Source organism: Pogoniulus pusillus, chromosome 21, assembly GCF_015220805.1.
Source record: "Pogoniulus pusillus isolate bPogPus1 chromosome 21, bPogPus1.pri, whole genome shotgun sequence".
In the NCBI taxonomy this organism is placed as follows: Eukaryota; Metazoa; Chordata; class Aves; order Piciformes; family Lybiidae; genus Pogoniulus; species Pogoniulus pusillus.
Window position 1 is genome coordinate 19,562,847 of NC_087284.1, and position 16,706 is coordinate 19,579,552.

The 16,706-nt window shown below is 45.9% G+C and overlaps 1 protein-coding gene across 8 annotated transcripts in view; it reads left to right on the top strand.

The window, feature by feature from the left end:
* The window catches only part of DSP (desmoplakin), an 84,610-nt gene that overhangs the window by 34,693 nt on the left and 33,211 nt on the right, over window positions 1-16,706 (top strand). For 3 of the 8 annotated variants that reach the window (XM_064161148.1, XM_064161154.1, XM_064161156.1), the window contains exons 1-3: window positions 39-424; window positions 2,946-3,108; window positions 5,015-6,355. The exons of 1 other annotated variant lie outside the window; for it this stretch is intronic. In XM_064161148.1, the coding sequence (XP_064017218.1) occupies window positions 5,631-6,355 (725 nt within the window). In that variant the 5' untranslated portion in view covers window positions 39-424; window positions 2,946-3,108; window positions 5,015-5,630. Of the gene's footprint in view, window positions 1-38; window positions 425-624; window positions 701-2,945; window positions 3,109-5,014; window positions 6,356-16,706 lie in introns of those variants that run through there. 4 more of the 8 variants (XM_064161149.1, XM_064161151.1, XM_064161150.1 and 1 more) reach the window with 4 other exon arrangements.

A 16,706-nucleotide genomic window follows, 5' to 3' on the forward strand; every position in this document is an offset into this window, starting at 1 on the left:
GATCTACCCACTTCTAGCTTGGGACACTTATCGACAACTACCAAATGCTGTGCATACAAGCAAGGCAAACCAAGGAATTTGCTGACCACCTCCCATTGCAGGCAGGTGTTGAGCCACCCCCAGGAGAGTCAGGACTCATCACGTGGAATTAGGACTTGAGAACACAAACACCATCACCTTTCCCACCCCACATTTTCCCCCAAACCCAGAGCAGCTGGGGCCATAGAATCACCCTGGTGGGAAGAGACCTCTAAGGTCATTCAGTCCAACCTATCACCCAGCCCGCTTCTGTTGGAGTCTCCTCCCACCCCAGGTGCGACCACTTTGCTCTCCCTGCTCACTCCCCTTTATAATCAGCCCCAAGAGAAGCAGAAGCCCCAAGCTTGCCCAACTGGGCAGAGGGATCCTCCTCCTGTCGTCACTGGTGAGTGCCTGTGGTGTGCACTGGGTGAATGGTGGAGGTGATCTTAAGGCCGGGGGGCCTCGGTGGCCCCCCGGCTCATTAGGAGTAGGCTTGATGAACCCTCTAACATCACACATGGGTGCTGGGTGAGACTCCTGACCTGGACTGAGCTGCTCTCTGTTTAACTGCTCCTTTTTGCTCCCTTGTGAAACTGTTAAAAGGACAAGACTGAATCTGCAGAACGTTTTGAGAATCATGGAACAAGCACAGAGGTAATATATGAGAATCCCTACCAAGGTAAAGGGAATAAAACTCCAATCACAGAATCAACCAGCTTGGAAGAGACCTCCAAGACCATCCAGTCCAACCTATCACCCAGCCGTGTCCAATCAACTAGATGATGGCACCAATTGCTTCATCCAGTCTTTTGTTTAACATCTCCAGGGATGGGAACTCCACCACCTCCCTGGGCAGCCCATTCTGTCTTGTTGGCACTCTCAGAGTGGCTAAAACTCTGCCTTGTTTTGTAACTGAGTTAAACCTGGCTTTATTTAGTCCAAAGTGAGATCCTGACTGTGCTAAGTACAGGGCACTGGATGACTCTGATGGAGTTCAGGATCTTACTTTATTAAGCTGCCTGACAGCCAGAGGCTCTTACAAATTATCTCAAAGCATGTGTGTTTCTGCTTCAAACTGTACTAATTTTCACATGGACTAAACAACCTAATTTCACACCATTCTGGCTGCAAGCTGCAATTCTTCAGATGCTCTGTGGGTTGGTTGCAAAAGAGATTGATATATTCCCAGGTGGATAAAGGTCTAAAGCTACTGCACAGGTCATACCTCAAAGTCTGTGAGTCTGTTTTTCATCATTCTTATGTACCCTGTAAGATTGGACTTGAATCCCCAGAAGTCCCTTCCAGCCCCCACAATGCTGGAATTCTGTGACCTTTGAATAAATGGTCAGAGCCCTCTTAGTTTGTTTTGATGGCATTTCAGACCATCTCTGCAGTTGGTACAGAGCTGTAGCTATGGACACTATCTGGTAATCCTCCTTTCCTATGCAGAGAAGAGCCCAGGGTGTGGACCCAAGTGTGTTAACTGGGAATCTTCTAGGAAGAGTGCCATCTTAGAGAAGTAAGGGAGTGGAAAATGTGCAGGACTGACCTTCATGTCATAATAAACACGAACTTTGTGAATGCTGCCACTCAGCCTACACTGTCACTTCCTCAAGGGAGGCTGGAGAGAGGAGGGGGGCAGCCTCTTCTTGATGGCGAGTAACAGGAGTAGAGCAAATGGTTGCAAGCTATGCCAGGGGAGGTTTAGACTGGACACTAGGACACTTCTTCACCAAGAGGGTTATCAACCATCGAATGGTCTCTGAGGGTGTTCAAGCAGCATGCAGACATGGCGCTTATGGACATGGTTTAGTGTTGACCCTTCAGTGCTGGGTTGAAGGTTGGAGTATCTTTGAGGTCTCTTCCAACCAGATACATTCTGTGATTCCCAGGCAGCCCTTGTACAGGAGTGGTGGTGTCTAGCAATCCCCATAAAAAGATGTGGTAGGATCAGTCACTTGCCTGTGCAAACTTTTCCTCACTGCCCAAAGCTATGGGAGTTAGGAGCACAGGAGTCCCAATCTGGTTGACCCGGATGATCTGATCCCTGCTCAGAGTGCCTAGATCTGGGTTTGTGCAAGCTACAGAAATGGGTATCAGTTACTGAGTAATACTCAGATTCGTGCATTGAATGCCACTGTTTATCCACATGATTCAGTTGATTTGAATTTATTTGGTTCCTCTTCATGCAAGGAGAGATTAAAGAGAGGATGACATGAAATAAGCCCAGAAGGTGACATGCTAAATAGGTGGGTCTGGCAGCTACTGTTAAAAGCTGTCAATTAGCAAGGCACTGCAGGGAATTTCAGTGTGCCCTTGGGAGTTCAGTTCTTTAGATAAAATGTAGACAGCTCTTTGGTATAGAGCAGGACAAATGCAGCTCATTACATTCATCTTTGGTAGTGTCCTGAATAATTAAAGATCCACTACTCAGCAGCCTAAGCCTAAACAGAGTTTTTGGATACAGCATTTGGGGTTGGGAAGAAGCTTTTTATGAAAGCTGAAGAGACAGATTATGTCTAGCCCTAGTATTACACAGAAAAGAGTTTCCCTCTATTTACTGAAGTAGAGGTCAGCTGTAACTCCTTTGCCTCTTTGGAACTGTTTTCTCCTAGTATCCTCACGTTGCCCATAATTGTACAGGTGAGTTAGGATACAGGGCTGCAGCATGGAACTTGGTTCTAGCCTGGAGGGAATATTACATCTCCTTTATACTAACTCACTTAAAGAAGGTCTCCTAACACCCAGACAGTTTTTATGGATCTATGTCTTGAGAGACAGAATTCCACCCTCTACTAAGGGAAAATGAGCAATAAAACCCCAAGTCACTGCACTGTATTCTCTCCTGCATGGAGTTTTCCTCAGGAAGGGAATGAGATTCTGCAGCTTGAAGACATTTGTTCCCCAAAACTCTCTGTTCACAGAAAGTCAAGGAACATAGGATGTGGCCTTAAGTACCAGGACTGTGCCTTTCCAGAGGTAATGGAGCAAGGCTGAAGTGAGATCATCTATTTATGATCTGTAGTTGATAGAACCACAATACTCATGTGCCTGGATCCTGCTTCAAGTCAACCAAGTCCACTTAAGGTAAGCACCTGAGTGAAATGGGTTGTTTAATCAAACACAAATATTTGTATGTAGTTCTTTCATTTGCTCATGTATGAAAACAGTTGCAATGGGAGTACTGCACGACTCAGTCTTCTCCATTTCAGTGGGGCTAATTGTTTCAGCGGGCCCAGAGGAATGCACTTGCTATTTAAGCACACAGTTTTCTACCTGTCCAGGTAACTGTGACTCACATAAGCCTCTGGGGGTTATCACACTTGCTGTCTCCATTAAAGATTATGGATCTCTCATGGAGCTGGCACACCAGTCCAAGCTGGGAGGTAGGGCTTCTTGGAGGTGGTGCTAAAGCTCTGCAAGAACCTCAGACTGGGGTGGTACCTTTGGATTTCTTAATGAAAGGGCAGTTCCCAAAGGGCCTTGCTGAAAACAATTATTTCTGTCCATGTGGCTAAATACAAGTGGCTTGATGCATCACCACTCAAAACCTGTGACTGTTAGGTACACTGATGGTACTAATGCAGTGATCTGTGTTGACAGTTTGAAATATTTGGAGTATCAAGACACAAAACTCAAGTTTCTTTTATGCTGCCTGTTCTTCATCTCTTTCATCTCCATTCATTTCCTGCCTATTCTACATCTGCTTCCTATTTTTTTACTTCCTTCTTTACAGCACTAAGCCTATACATTTGTTTTTCTTCCTCATCCTGCTTTATTTTGCTCCCTAATAACCTTGGATTGTAATGTGAAATCATCAACCCATGTAGATGTAACCTACTTGAAAGAGCACCCCAAATCCACCTGCATACACACATATATATGTGTATGTCTACACATATAGATATGCACTGATGTACAGTGATTCATGTTGTATCTAATATAGCATATATATTATAATATAGAAGTCACTGTATGACTTCACAGATAACAGCCAATATGCATTCTCTTTGTAGCATTCCATACCGCTCTGGGCAATGCAATCAGGTTGCCTTTTGGACCAAGACAACCCCATGTTTGCTTGGTGGAGCCTCTGCTCTGCTGTACCCATCATCACTTCAAGGAGCAGGGCAGGTTCTGTGGTACTTTCAGGTAGTTTCAGTAGGATTGAGAACTGCTCTCAGTTGGCTTTCTGCTAAGTATTTCAGAAAGTCTTGTCTTTCAGTATGCTGGTGTAGTTGTTATTTACCATCCTGCCACTTAGACTTCAAATACCAGAAAAATGATCAGTTCAGGGAAGATAGGAGCAGGCCCAGGAATTTATGCATGGTGTAGGCTGCTGCTGGTCTCCCATGAGTTTAAAACACACATATATAGCATACGTTATAGCACAAAGAACATTTCAGAGCATCAGATGACTTGATATGGCTGGATCTCGTACTGCCATTGGGGACAAACGTCTCAGGATCATTACAGCAAAGCTTGGCAGGATTATCCAGGAGTGACTGCTGCTTCTTCACATCTGGCCATCCTCTTTGTTTTCTAACACCATGGGCAAGTGGCCAGATCAGCTGAAGCACTGCCACTGAGCATAACTACAAAGTTGTTCCAAATCAGCCCTTGAGACTGACCCATCCTACAACAAAGTGCTTTGGCCAACACTCCACATACACACAAATGTATTGAAAGAATTTTGCCCTTAGGATCTGGCTTATTTTTTATTTTGTAAGAGTAAGGCTTAACTTTCAGAGCATCAAAAGGCAGAAATTGAGGAAAAAATAAGGGAAAAACTTTAAACATCCATTTCTGGGCATCCTCTTTTTTGTGCACAAATGCAGACAGTGCATGACAAAAATCAAACATTTCTTGGGTTACTGCAGAAGTCTTTGGGCTGTTTCAGAAATGCACTGGGCTTAGAGCATCGACAGCCTTTCCAAATGCAGGAATCTGGGTGAGTTTTGGAGCTGATGAAGCAAGTATGTTTCTGTTTCAGAGAATCACACAGAATCCCATCATGGTGAGGGTTGAAAAGTGACCCTTGGAGATGACCTAGTCCAATACCCCTGCTAAAGCAGGGTCACCCAGAGCAGGTTGCCCAGGATCACGATGCCCAGGTGGTTTGGAACCTCTGCAGAGGAGAATCTACAACCTCTCTGGGCAGCCCGGTTCGCTGCTGCCACCCTCACGGGAAAGAAGCTTCTCCTCATGTCCAGATGTAAGCTCCCGAGGCGCGGTTTGTGCCCCTTGCCCCTCGTGATGTCACAGCGCACCACTGGAAAGTGGCTGGCACCATCCTCCTGCACCTCACCCCGTAGCTATTGATGAGCATTGAGATCCCCTTTCAGTCTGCTCTTCTCCGGGCTAAACAGCCCCAGGTCTCTGAGATTTCCGTGTCAGAGAGATGCTCCAGTTCCCTCACCGTCTTCACAGCTTCTGCTGGACACTTTCCAGTAGCTCCTTTCCTCTTTTGGGCTGGGGAGCCCAGACCTGGACACAGAACTCCAGAAGTGATCAGATGAGCTTTTTTACTGGGATTCAAACTCCAGTGGCAGCCTCTGAGGGCAGTTCACGCACCACGAAAGATACAAACACTGGTCTGAGGCTGAAAGATGCCCTTACAGTCCACGCAGCAGGGAAGGTACAAACACCTCCGCCGCCGGGAGGCTGGGCCGAGCACGGCCGGGAGGAGCGGGGAGGGGGCCGTGGCTACAGGGAATCGTGAGGCGGCTACCGAGGAGGCGCGGAGGACGCGGGCGAGGTGGCGGCGGCGGCTCCTCCACGCCCAGGGCCGCCGCTTAAAACCGGTGCCGAAAGGTGTGGCTTTACTTTTCCTCTGCCGGAGGGGAGGAGAACGGACGGGACCTCCGCTCTTGCTGCCGCCTCGTCCTCCTCCTCCAGCAGCAGCCGCCGCCGCCCTCCCTCCACCGCGCCGCGGTTCGCCCCTGCCCACTCCTCCACCTGCAGGCCGCGCAGATCCCCGGCGCGTAGCCCTTCTCCGGTTCTCCGTGGGCTGCGAGGGAGAGGCAGTTCCGCGGCAGGCTCTCCCGGGGGTGAATGCCTTTTCCCTCGCCGACTCTGCCTCAGTTTCCTCCCCGTCGGTTTCCACCGCGTTCCCTCTGCCTGCGCATTCCCCCGCCGCCATGAGCATCAACGGCGGCTCGCACCCGCGGATCAACACCTTGGGCCGGATGGCGCGGGCAGACTCGGGCACCGACCTGCGCTACGAGATGAGCTCCCATGTGGTGGGGGGCGGCGGCGGCGGCGGCACCCATACCCACAAGACTTACTACTACCAGAAGACCTACGGCGGGGACTATGCTTCCGACGGATACGGGTAGGTGCGGGCCGGAGTGGGGGACTTCGAAGGCCCCCAACGGCCGCCGCCGCTCCCCGGCCCCGCCTGGGAGATGTACCCTGAGCCACTCCGCTTGCAAGTGTTTTTTTTCCCCCCTCCCTGTGGAGTGTGACTCCTAAAAAAGCTTTTAAGCGCAAGCAAAGTCTGCGATTTTTGTTATTTTTGTAAGCTTTTGTAAAAAGAACCCTTTTGGTGGGGACTCTCCGTGAAGATATTAAGGGGGTAAAGAGCAGAGCCGTAACCTCATTGCACTGCGGTGTCTGTGCTGGCAGTGCCGACCCAACTGCTCTGCTGATAAACTCCCGCTTGAACCCTGCTGAGGTTCACTACTTTTACCTCATACACCCCGGCCCAGCTCTCACTGCCCTCCCCAGCGGTTGTGTAACTACAGCTATAAAATAATTTTAACTTAGAGAAGTCGTTCTCTTGCTCATCTTGTTTGGTTTTGGTGTTTTTTCACTTGTGGAAGGCCCGGGTCTTTAAACCGTTGATTTCAGCAGCAATCGCTGACTTGATGGCTGGGGAGCAAGGATGAGTGGGCCAGCAGCACCAGTCTGCTTTCCTCTCGTTTTCGCTCCCCTCACTTGCCCCGTTGCTTCAGTCACAGCCTAGATGATTCAGGCAGGGTGCCGCTGTGAACCCTTGTTTGGAGAGTACCAGCTTCCCTGGATGTAGCTGTGCTGAGCTGCACAGATCAGTTCTGACAAAGGTTTCGGGGGAGCAGAGCCGCTCTCTGAATGTAGGAAAATCCGCTGCAGTGGGCACGAAGACTTCTTTGTGCATCCCCATGGCCGCGAGTTCATGGGACTGAGAAGCAGGCAGCAGATACTGAAGGGAACAGGACCTGTACAAAACGCTGCTGCTGTTTGCTCGTTTTGACTTGTGGAACGGCTCTGTTAAACCTATTGGTATAATTGTCGATGCCAGTGACTTAGGAATTGATTTAGATGTGCTGTCATGCAATTAGTGTTAGAATTTTCTGAGCCCTAATTCCATGTCTGGTACATCATGAGTGCTTTGCAGAAGGATGAGAATTAAATACAAAAATAATTTCATATTATAAATTTGTACTATAAACTCATAATTAAATAGAAATTATAAATAATAAATTTATAATAGAAAATGGTAATTAAATAGGAATGATAAATAATAAATTTATAATATAAATTGATAAATAGGAATGATAAATAATAAAATTATAATATAAATTGATAAATAGGAATGATAAATAATAAAATTATAATAGAAATTGATAAATTAGGAATTATAAATAATAAAATTATAATAGAAATTGATAATTAAATAGAAATTATAAATAATAAATTTATAATAGAAATTTATAATTAAATAGAAATTATAAAGAATACATTTATAATATAAATTTATCATTAAATAGAAATTATAAATAATAAATTTGTAATATAAATTTATAATGAAATAGAAATTATAAATAACAAATTTATAATAGAAAATTATAATTAAATATCAAAACAAATTTATACATATAAAAAGATGAGGACAGGCTTTATAACATCTAGCAGGTCTCTAGGGGCTGTGGAGAATTGAGATTTCCCTGGAGAACATGGAGAGCTCTGATTAGGTATGTCAGACCTGTTGCTAGAGGAGCACTAAATGACAGACAAAACTTTGCATTCTACCTAATGGTGGTTTCTTGTTTTGCCCAGTCCTTATTTCTTCATTTGACTTCCAGTTTGGTGTGTGCACAGTTAAGGTAGTTACGGTGAGTTGTAGCTAGAACATGACTAGTTACTGTCAGGGAAGTATGAGAATCCCTATTTATTGCTAGATTAGAACAGTATTTTATCATGGGAGAGTGCACACACTAGGACTCCCAAAACGCCGTTGCTGTGTGAGGATTTGGGTTTGCTCCACTGCAGATGCCTTTAGTGTTTACAGGCGACAGACATGAAGAGTCAATGGCACAGGTAGCATGCTGCTTCCTGGCCTTTCTCTTGAGAGTTTACTCTGGTGCAGCTCCATTGGATTCACTGAACTGACTTCCCTGTTATTCCTAGCTTTCACTCAAGAATACAACACTTCCTTTAATTTCTTTTTTACTTTGGTTACATATTTTCAACCACAGATTGTTAGGCTCTTCTCTCTTCAAGTGTTCAGTGGTGGTATAGCAAGAGTGGAGAGGTTAATAGCCGCAGATCAACATCCTTTAAGTTACTCTTTATAACATAATATTAATATCTCCTTTTTGGGAAAGCTTATCTGGGAAGGAGGCTGCAATGAAAGTTACTCTTTGCTTTATTGCAGAGCTTCTGTGTGGAACTGAAGACCTCTGTTAATGAGGTAACAGGACCTTAATTTTAAATGCAGTAGGATTCAACTTAGGGTCTAGTCTTGTAAGTTTTGGGGCGTATTCCGCTGAACAAGTCTGTGCTGCGTATTCCATTAGTCACAGAGCAATAGAAGACTCTCCCTCCCCTTAGGGCTCAGCAAGGTGCTTTTACAACATTCCTGTTTTTTTCTGGCTTGGGAACTCAGGATGAGCTTGGCTCAGGTACAGATGTTCTTCTTGAGGGTGAGTCACGCACTTCAAAACTGCCAGTTCATCAGTCAAACGTCAGTGTCTTCGCTATGGAGAAACAAAGTCTGATTGTGGCCTTTCAGTGTCTAAAGGGGGCCTACAAAAAAGCTGGGGAAGGACTTTTCAGGATATCAGGAAGTGACAGGACCAGTGGGAGTGAAGGCAAGCTGGAGATGGGTAGGTTCAGGTTGGATGTGAGGAGGAGGTTCTTCAGTGTGAGAGTGGTCAGAGCCTGGAATGGGTTGCCCAGGGAGGTGGTTGAGTCCCTGTCTCTGGAGGTGTTTAAGGCCGGGATGGATGGGGCTCAGGCCAGCCTGATCTAGGGTAGGGTGTCCCTGCCCATGGCAGAGGGATTGGAACTGGATGATCCTTGTGGTCCCTTCCAACCCTGACTGAGTCTATGGTTCTGTGGTAACACTGGGAGCGAAGGGAAAAACGTGACAGTTTACTTGTCACTGCTGAGATTAGGAGGAAAGAACAGGCAAGGATTGGTGGTCACCATGTCATGATAATAAATTTATGTACGCAGTTCTGCCTGAGAGTTAATCTAACTTTCATGCTTTAGATTAGAAAAGGAGTTGGAAAGTCACATCCCGTGCCCTGACTTCACTTTCAGAAACGAAAAGACAAAGTAAAGGTGGAGAAAACTGATTCAAAGCTGTGGTTTTACCCTCCCCATCAGTTTCACAGGGATCTGCAGGGTCCTGGCTAAGCTGAGTAGTGACAGGGCTGGCATGGTAATGTCCTCTTTGAGCTGCGCTTGCTTAGCACTGTACAGAAGGGAGAAACTGCCCCGTGACAAGCAAAACCTTGGGCGGACTTGAGAGGGAGGAACGTGCCCAAATGGCTGCCAGATACCTGCTGTGCCAGCAGAGTTTGTGCTGTGCTCAAGCTGGCCAAGAAACAGGTTTGTATTGCTGCAAAACCAGGTCAGACCTACCCTAACTCACGGATTTTTAGCTACCTGCATGTGAGTTCGAGCTAGATACCTTTACAGATGTGAAACCTCTCTCAAGAGAGGGGTTTGCTGGCATTTTGAATGTGGTGGAGGTGTATTTCTGTGGTTCAGGCTGAACCCTGCGTTTAGCACCTCCCTCTTCCAGAGCCGGAGGTGGGAGAGGCAGTGTGTCCACAGCCCGCTGCGCTGGGCAGAAGGGCTGCCGTTGCTCCAGGTGATAAATTCCACTGGGAAAAAGCTTGTGGATTTTCTCTGAATAGGTGTGGCAGGATCCCTTGTGAAACCCTCTGTGCTCCTAAGGCATGCAGCATCAAGAGTCCTGTGATTTCATCAGTGACTTTTAAAGTTTTTGTACATTTCTAGTGGTAGTTAGAGCAGAGTCGTGCAAGATGCAGGCATCTTTTGAGGTTTCCTGTCGTAGTGCCTTAGTCTATGTGCACAGTTGGCAGATGGGACTAGTTTGTTGAGGCTGTGATGTGTCAAAACTTATGCAACAAAGAGGAGAGACATTTGGGGAGAACCCAGTTGCTGAACTCTATGATTTCTGTTGCTTGTATTGCCCTTCTTTGAAGGAGGAATAAAAAGGCAGTGTTATATCATTTTAGTTCCTGATTACCTTCTTATCGATATTGTTATTTGCCACCATGTGCCTGCATGTTTCAGGGCACACACACAACTGGCATGCAGTGGCAAATGGGTGGTGGTTTAGCCCTGCATGTGCTGGGAAGGCAGATTCCAGGTCAGGTTTTTCTTCTAACTTGCTCACCCTGAGCATATCAGGTAATCCCTTGTTGAATCTGTTGCTTGTTCAAACAAGTTTGTGTGGCTGGGAAGGAGGTGGCAATGCAAAAGAAGTGCATTTGTTTTGCTGCTCTGTTTTTTTGGTTTATGGGACTCAGCTCAGTAGTTTGGGTCTGCAGAAAGAGCATTTTGAAAGCTTTTACAGTTTGAATGGAAAACAAAAAGCTTTGATTTTTTTAAAAGGCAGAGTGTTTTGTGGAGTAATCAGAACATTTGACAAGGGTTTTTCTAATTTGGTTTAAGTCAGATCTTTGGGCCAAGAGTGTCCCCTTTGTGATTCCAAAGCTGCAGTAGACGTGAAGCTGTTGTAAGGCTCTGCATAGCTGCTGGATATGCTTCTGTGTCTCCTTCGCCCTACTTCTGTAGTCGCTAATCGCTCTCCAGATAACACCGCAGACTCTTGATGTGTACTAAAACAAAGCACAAACCAAAACACATTGCAGACATACATTTTTGTTGGCATTGTGCAGGTCTTCAGCAACAGGAGGCATATGAGAAAGAAGAATCCCAGAAGGGAGCTTAGCTTTCTTCCTGAGCCCTCCTGTTCTGCAGTGATGATGACTCAGGGGGCCTGTACAGATGGGGGCAATGTGGGTGTTTACAGAGGATATATCACTTTCCCAAATCATAGCACTCAGGAGGTCTTCCAACTGCTTGAATAAGCCAGTGGCAGCTGTAATCAGTTCTGCCATGTTCCAGGGATGTGAGCACTGCTGGTTTGCCGTGTCTGGTTCAACTCACAACTCATTGCATGGCCTCAAGCATGCTCCTCAGACCTGTTCACAAAAAGCAGAAATAGTTATTTTCTGTTTCTGCAGAGCTGAGTGTTTTGTGAGGGTCACCAACACCACTTAACAGTTAGGTGCAATCCTAGTTCAGTACCAGGGTGGGGGTTCAGGCAACAGTTAACTGTGGATTTGCTGGTAGTGGCCACACAGAAACCTGCTGCTGAGCTGATACTAACCTCCAAATAAGGAGTGAAAAACTCATTTGGAGTGTCTTACATCTCTGGCAAGTGCAGATGACTTTTTCTTGAGTAGCCTAAGAGTTACAGGACATTATTTTTGCCATGTCCCAAGCATATTCACCCAAAACACTTCATGGAAGGGTACTGAGTAGGACAGGAAAGGCCTAGAAAGGTCTTTGTGGTTTCCCTGCGCTTCCAAGAACATTTTTTAGAGCAGAAGCCCTCCCAGAGGTGCTGCCTGTGTAAGCCTGCACAGTAGCGTAGGAGTATTTTACACCTGGTGACAAAGCCAGGATGAATTATCACCCAACTTAATGTGTATTCATAGGTAGGACAAGGGGCAGTGGTTTTAAACCAGAGCAGGGTAGGTTTAGACTGGACAGTAGGAGGAAGTTCTTTACAATGAGGGTGGTGAGCCACTGGAATACGTTGCCCAGGGAAGTGTGGATGCATCACCCCTGGAAGTGTTTAAGACCAGGCTGGATGAAGCTTTGAGCACCCTGGTCTAGTAGGTGGCCCTGCCCATGGCAGCAGGGTTGGAACTAGATGATCTTTAAGGTCTCTTCCAACTCAAACTTTTCTATGACTAAGGTAAATACTGAATTTAGCTCAGGCAGAGTATTTTGCAGCATGAAAATGTCTGACTTACCACGCTGCCCAAATCCCTCTGGTGTCAGGGTTTGGCTGTCCTCTCATTTCTCTGGGAGAGCAGGAGCACGGTGTAGCAAGGAAGCAGTGTGTTCTGCCTGGGCATGCAGCAAGCAGGGTGGCTTCTCTATGGAATCATGACAGCATGGAGGCACTGTGCCTTTCCTAGGGCTCTTCTGGCAGTAGAATCATCAAAACAATTCTATGATTCTGTTGGAAAAGATCTTTGAGATCAGCAACTCCAACTAGCAGAGTAGAGAGATACAGAGCTATGATTGAAGATCACAAATGAAAGTGATTCTCCTATGTTGGGAAGTATTCTCATCATTTTAAAGCAAAGACTATTCACCTCTTTGTTTCCTGGTGTTCCTTTAATATTAAATGACTGTTAAAGTGATTTTAATAAAGAACTCATCTTAATAGTATCTTTTTGGAATTCATGACTTGCCTTCAAAATAAATGTCACAGTCTAAAATTCTGTGTTGTAGGCACAAATAGGTAGGTAGGGCTGGAGGAGTCCAGGCTGTTTCACTCAGCAGTGTTCTGTTGGGTTTACAAACCCAAAGCAGTACCTTTAACCAGCAAGCCATTGCAAATGTGTATGTATATTATCAGAAGTCCCCACACTCCTGTGTTTGCTAAAACACCAAGCTCCAGTTCTTACCCTTTCTGCTCAGGTGCTTGGAAACAGTTGCTGGGTTTACAGGCGTGCAGTAAAGTGAAGAACTGTTTCCACTGTGTCGTCTGCCCCAGTGTTTGCTGCAACAGAATCCTCCTCACAGCTTCTAGTTTTAAATGCTGCCAGAGTTCAAAACAAATCAGTCATAACAGCAGGAGTTGTTACAGTGACCAAACATTACCTTCAACTCACTCAATTTCATGTAAACAAAATTGAATGAAGCAGTAGAGACAAAATGCCATCTATGGTAATCCCCTTAATCTGTGTCCTGGGAGGATTTTGGAGGTCCTACATCCCAGTGAGGGACATCAATGTGTTTTTATAGAGGGTCTAGGTTACATGGTTGTCCTTTGAAAATGCAACTTTGTTCTTGCCTCCATGTTGTGATACTCTGCAGCATGTTGAGGGTTTAGGGTTTGCCTTGGGTTTTTTGGTCCAGTATTTCCTGTGTTGGATATGATTTTCCCTTGGCTGTTCCCTTCTACTGTGAGATTAGATGTCTGCTTACTCGGCATTGGGGTTTCCACTTCGATCTGTTCATTCCCATTAAAGGCCTTTTGGCTTCAGCAAAAGGAATATTATTACACTGAGGGCATTTGAAACTGCATATGAGGAGCTCTCCTGGCACATGGATGAAGAGAATTTAAGCTGTGTCCATGTGAGTCTGTGCTTCTGTCCTCTGATGTATCAATTGGTGTATGCTGCGGTATTGTCTTGCTAAGTGTTTTTAGTTTCTAAACTCAGGATGGATTTATGCTTTTCTTGCATGTATTTGCACAGCTAAATCCTCTCCGGATGTGAAGTCTTTGAGTTCTGTTGATTAGGTGGAGTTGTGCCATCAGACTGGCTCCTGTGCTGGCATCTGCTGTCTCTGTCTACGCCCCATGTAGCTCCATTTGATCAGCTGATGGGTTTCAAAGCCATCATCTCTCCCAGTGTCATCAACTGCCTTTGCAAGGCCACTACGTTTCTTCCCCTTATCCAAGTACTGAGCTCAGGATTTTGATAAGCAAAGCAGTCAGTTGTGTAACAAAACTGACATCAAGGCCTTAAGAGCAGCAGTGAGGAAATATTGTGCTCTTCTCTGCTTTCTGTTTGCATTGCTCTGCCAGCTTCTGCCATTATTTTGGTTATGTCTCTTTCTGCTAGACTGGAGAGCCTTAAATGCTTTGCTGCTTCCTTCTTGTGAAGGTTCCCATGAACTGTCAACAAATACTTGTGTGTCTTTGTTTGAAGATCTAAAGGCAGTGCTCTTATGCCTCCTGCTTCAAGGCCTCTGCTCCTGCCTTTGACACCTTTTTGTATATCTGTATTAAGCCATCTTTGGTTTTTCAGCCTTTGGAGACTAATTCTGGATGTGGTGTATTGTTTTGTGCTTGAGGGTGGTGAGACACTGGCACAGGTTGCCTGGAGAGGTGGTAGATGCCCTACCTGCAAACATTTCAGGTGATGTTTGACATGGTTCTTCAGCATCTAGCTGAAGATGATCCTATTTAATGCAGGTTGGGGGCTGACTTTGATGCCCTTTAAAGGTCCCTTGGAACCTCAAGCAAATTCTATGATTCAAACATCATTGAGATGTACACAAAGTACTTACAGTTCTATTGCAGGTATTATGCTATCTTTTCAATTGCTTTAGTAGTTAGATTTCAAAATACCTTTTCTTCACATTTTCTTTATGTGTTAACTGTGACAGCTGTTTGGAGCTCCTTTCAGTGTAAAGTGAACTAATACCTTTGAGGTAAGCAGAATTACACTGAAGCCAGTAGAAATACAGTGGATTATTACAGTAGAAGTCTGGTTCCCATCCACAGTTCTGGCATTAATGGATATCCAGCATTTATAGCTGTGAGGAGGACATGGAATGGTTGGAGTGGTTCCAGAGGACATGGAGGTGATCTGAGGGCTGGAGCACCTCAGCTATGAAGATCAGTTCTTCAGCCTGGAAGAGAGAAGGCTCAAGGAAGCCCTTAGAGCAACCTTCCAGTATTCAAAGGGGCCTCAAGGAAATCTGGAAAGGGACTTGTTACAAAGGTGTGGAGTGACAGGATGAGAAATATGGCTTCAACTGGAAGAAGCTAGATTTGGGTTAGATTTTAGAAAGAAATTCTTTCCTGTGTTGGTGGTGATGCACTGGAACAGGCTTCACAGAGAAGCTGCACAGGCTCCAAACTGTATTGACTGGGGCCTCGATCAGTGTGGTCTGTTAGGTGTTCCTGCCTATGGCACAGGGTTTGGAACTAGATGATCTTTAATGTCCCTTCCAATGCAAACCATTGTTTGATTCTATAGGTGAAGAAGCAATTGGAGAAATAGTATCTTTCTGATGCTCTAAAAAGAGCACATTGCTTAGCAGGCTTGCCTCTCCTCTTTGCTATGTTTCATTCATGAGCGTAACTCTGGATATAATTAAATGTAAACTTTAGATGCAGTCAAATACTTCTAAGTCCAAGCATCACAGCCATGCCTAAGAGAAAGCATGATCTATAAAATGAAGCTGATGGGAAGGGTGACACCAAACCAGACACATGATTCTCACAAGTGTTTTTTTTAAGCTATTTCCAGGGGGGACAGGGTGCATAGCAGAGGTGGGTGCAGCAGCTGTGTGCAGTTTAAGTCACCCAGTGATTCTCCAGTCCTGTCTCGGTGTGTCTACTCCCAGGTGTTGGGGGAAGCTGGTGAAAAGTCAGTCTTTTTTCACTGTCTCAAAAAAGAGCTGATAGGAGGAGGACAGGCTGCTGAAGCACCAGCTCACACACTGCAGAAGAGCTCTCTGCAATGAGCATTTCTCACCATGGCACTGGTTTTCTCAGGGACAGCTCTGCTGAGTGTTTTACATTGTCATGGCTCCTGTTGTGGAGTTTGTTGAAGTCACAAAATGGCAGCATGCTAAGGATGCCAAGGGACTTCTGGGGATCAGCCCCACTGCTGAACCCCACTGCTAAAGCAGGGTCACCCAGGGCAGGTTGCCCCAGGTCACGTTCAGGTGGGTTTGGAACTTCTGTGGGGAAGGACACCCCACAATCTATCTGGGCATGTTTCAGTGAAACCTATGTCCCAGTTTGTGCCCATTGCCCTTTGTCATGTCACTGGGCACCACTCTAAAGTGTCTGGCCCCCTTCTTCTTGACCCCCACCCTTTAGTTACAAGCTTTGAGAAGATCTCAGCTCAGTCTTCTCCAGGCTAAGCAGCCCCAAGTCTCTCAGCCTTTCCTCTTCAGAGAGATTCTCCAGCCCCCTCAGCACCTTTGCACCCTGTCTCTCAAGCACTGCAAAGTCAGAGGGAAGATTTCCAGTGAATCTGCTGGCACTGAGCTGTACCAGTTTGCAGTGTTCTTTTGGATGGATTGTATGGAAGGCTTGAATCTTCAGTGATCCGTAATGGAAAATGTTACCTGCTGTGAGCTCAGGAGGTAGAAGAGTAGGCAAGGCCTGGGAGCATCTTCGTTTCTTACAGTCTGTCAGTAGTGGTTTATTTTAGTTTCACTGGCAAGTGCTTGGGTTTGGGAGCTGCCTGAGCTTGCCTGGGAGCTCTGATTCCATCTGCAAGGAATGGATCCTTGCTTGAAGCACCTCACCCACATTCAACTAGCAGTAGCTCGCTTTGGTGGCTGATTCCCAAATGCTGGAAAAGTAACCTTCTGGCTATGGGGATGTAGTAGATGATATGAAAAGAGAACAATAATGACCCTGTTGGCAATCTTGGCTTTTTCCCACTGGT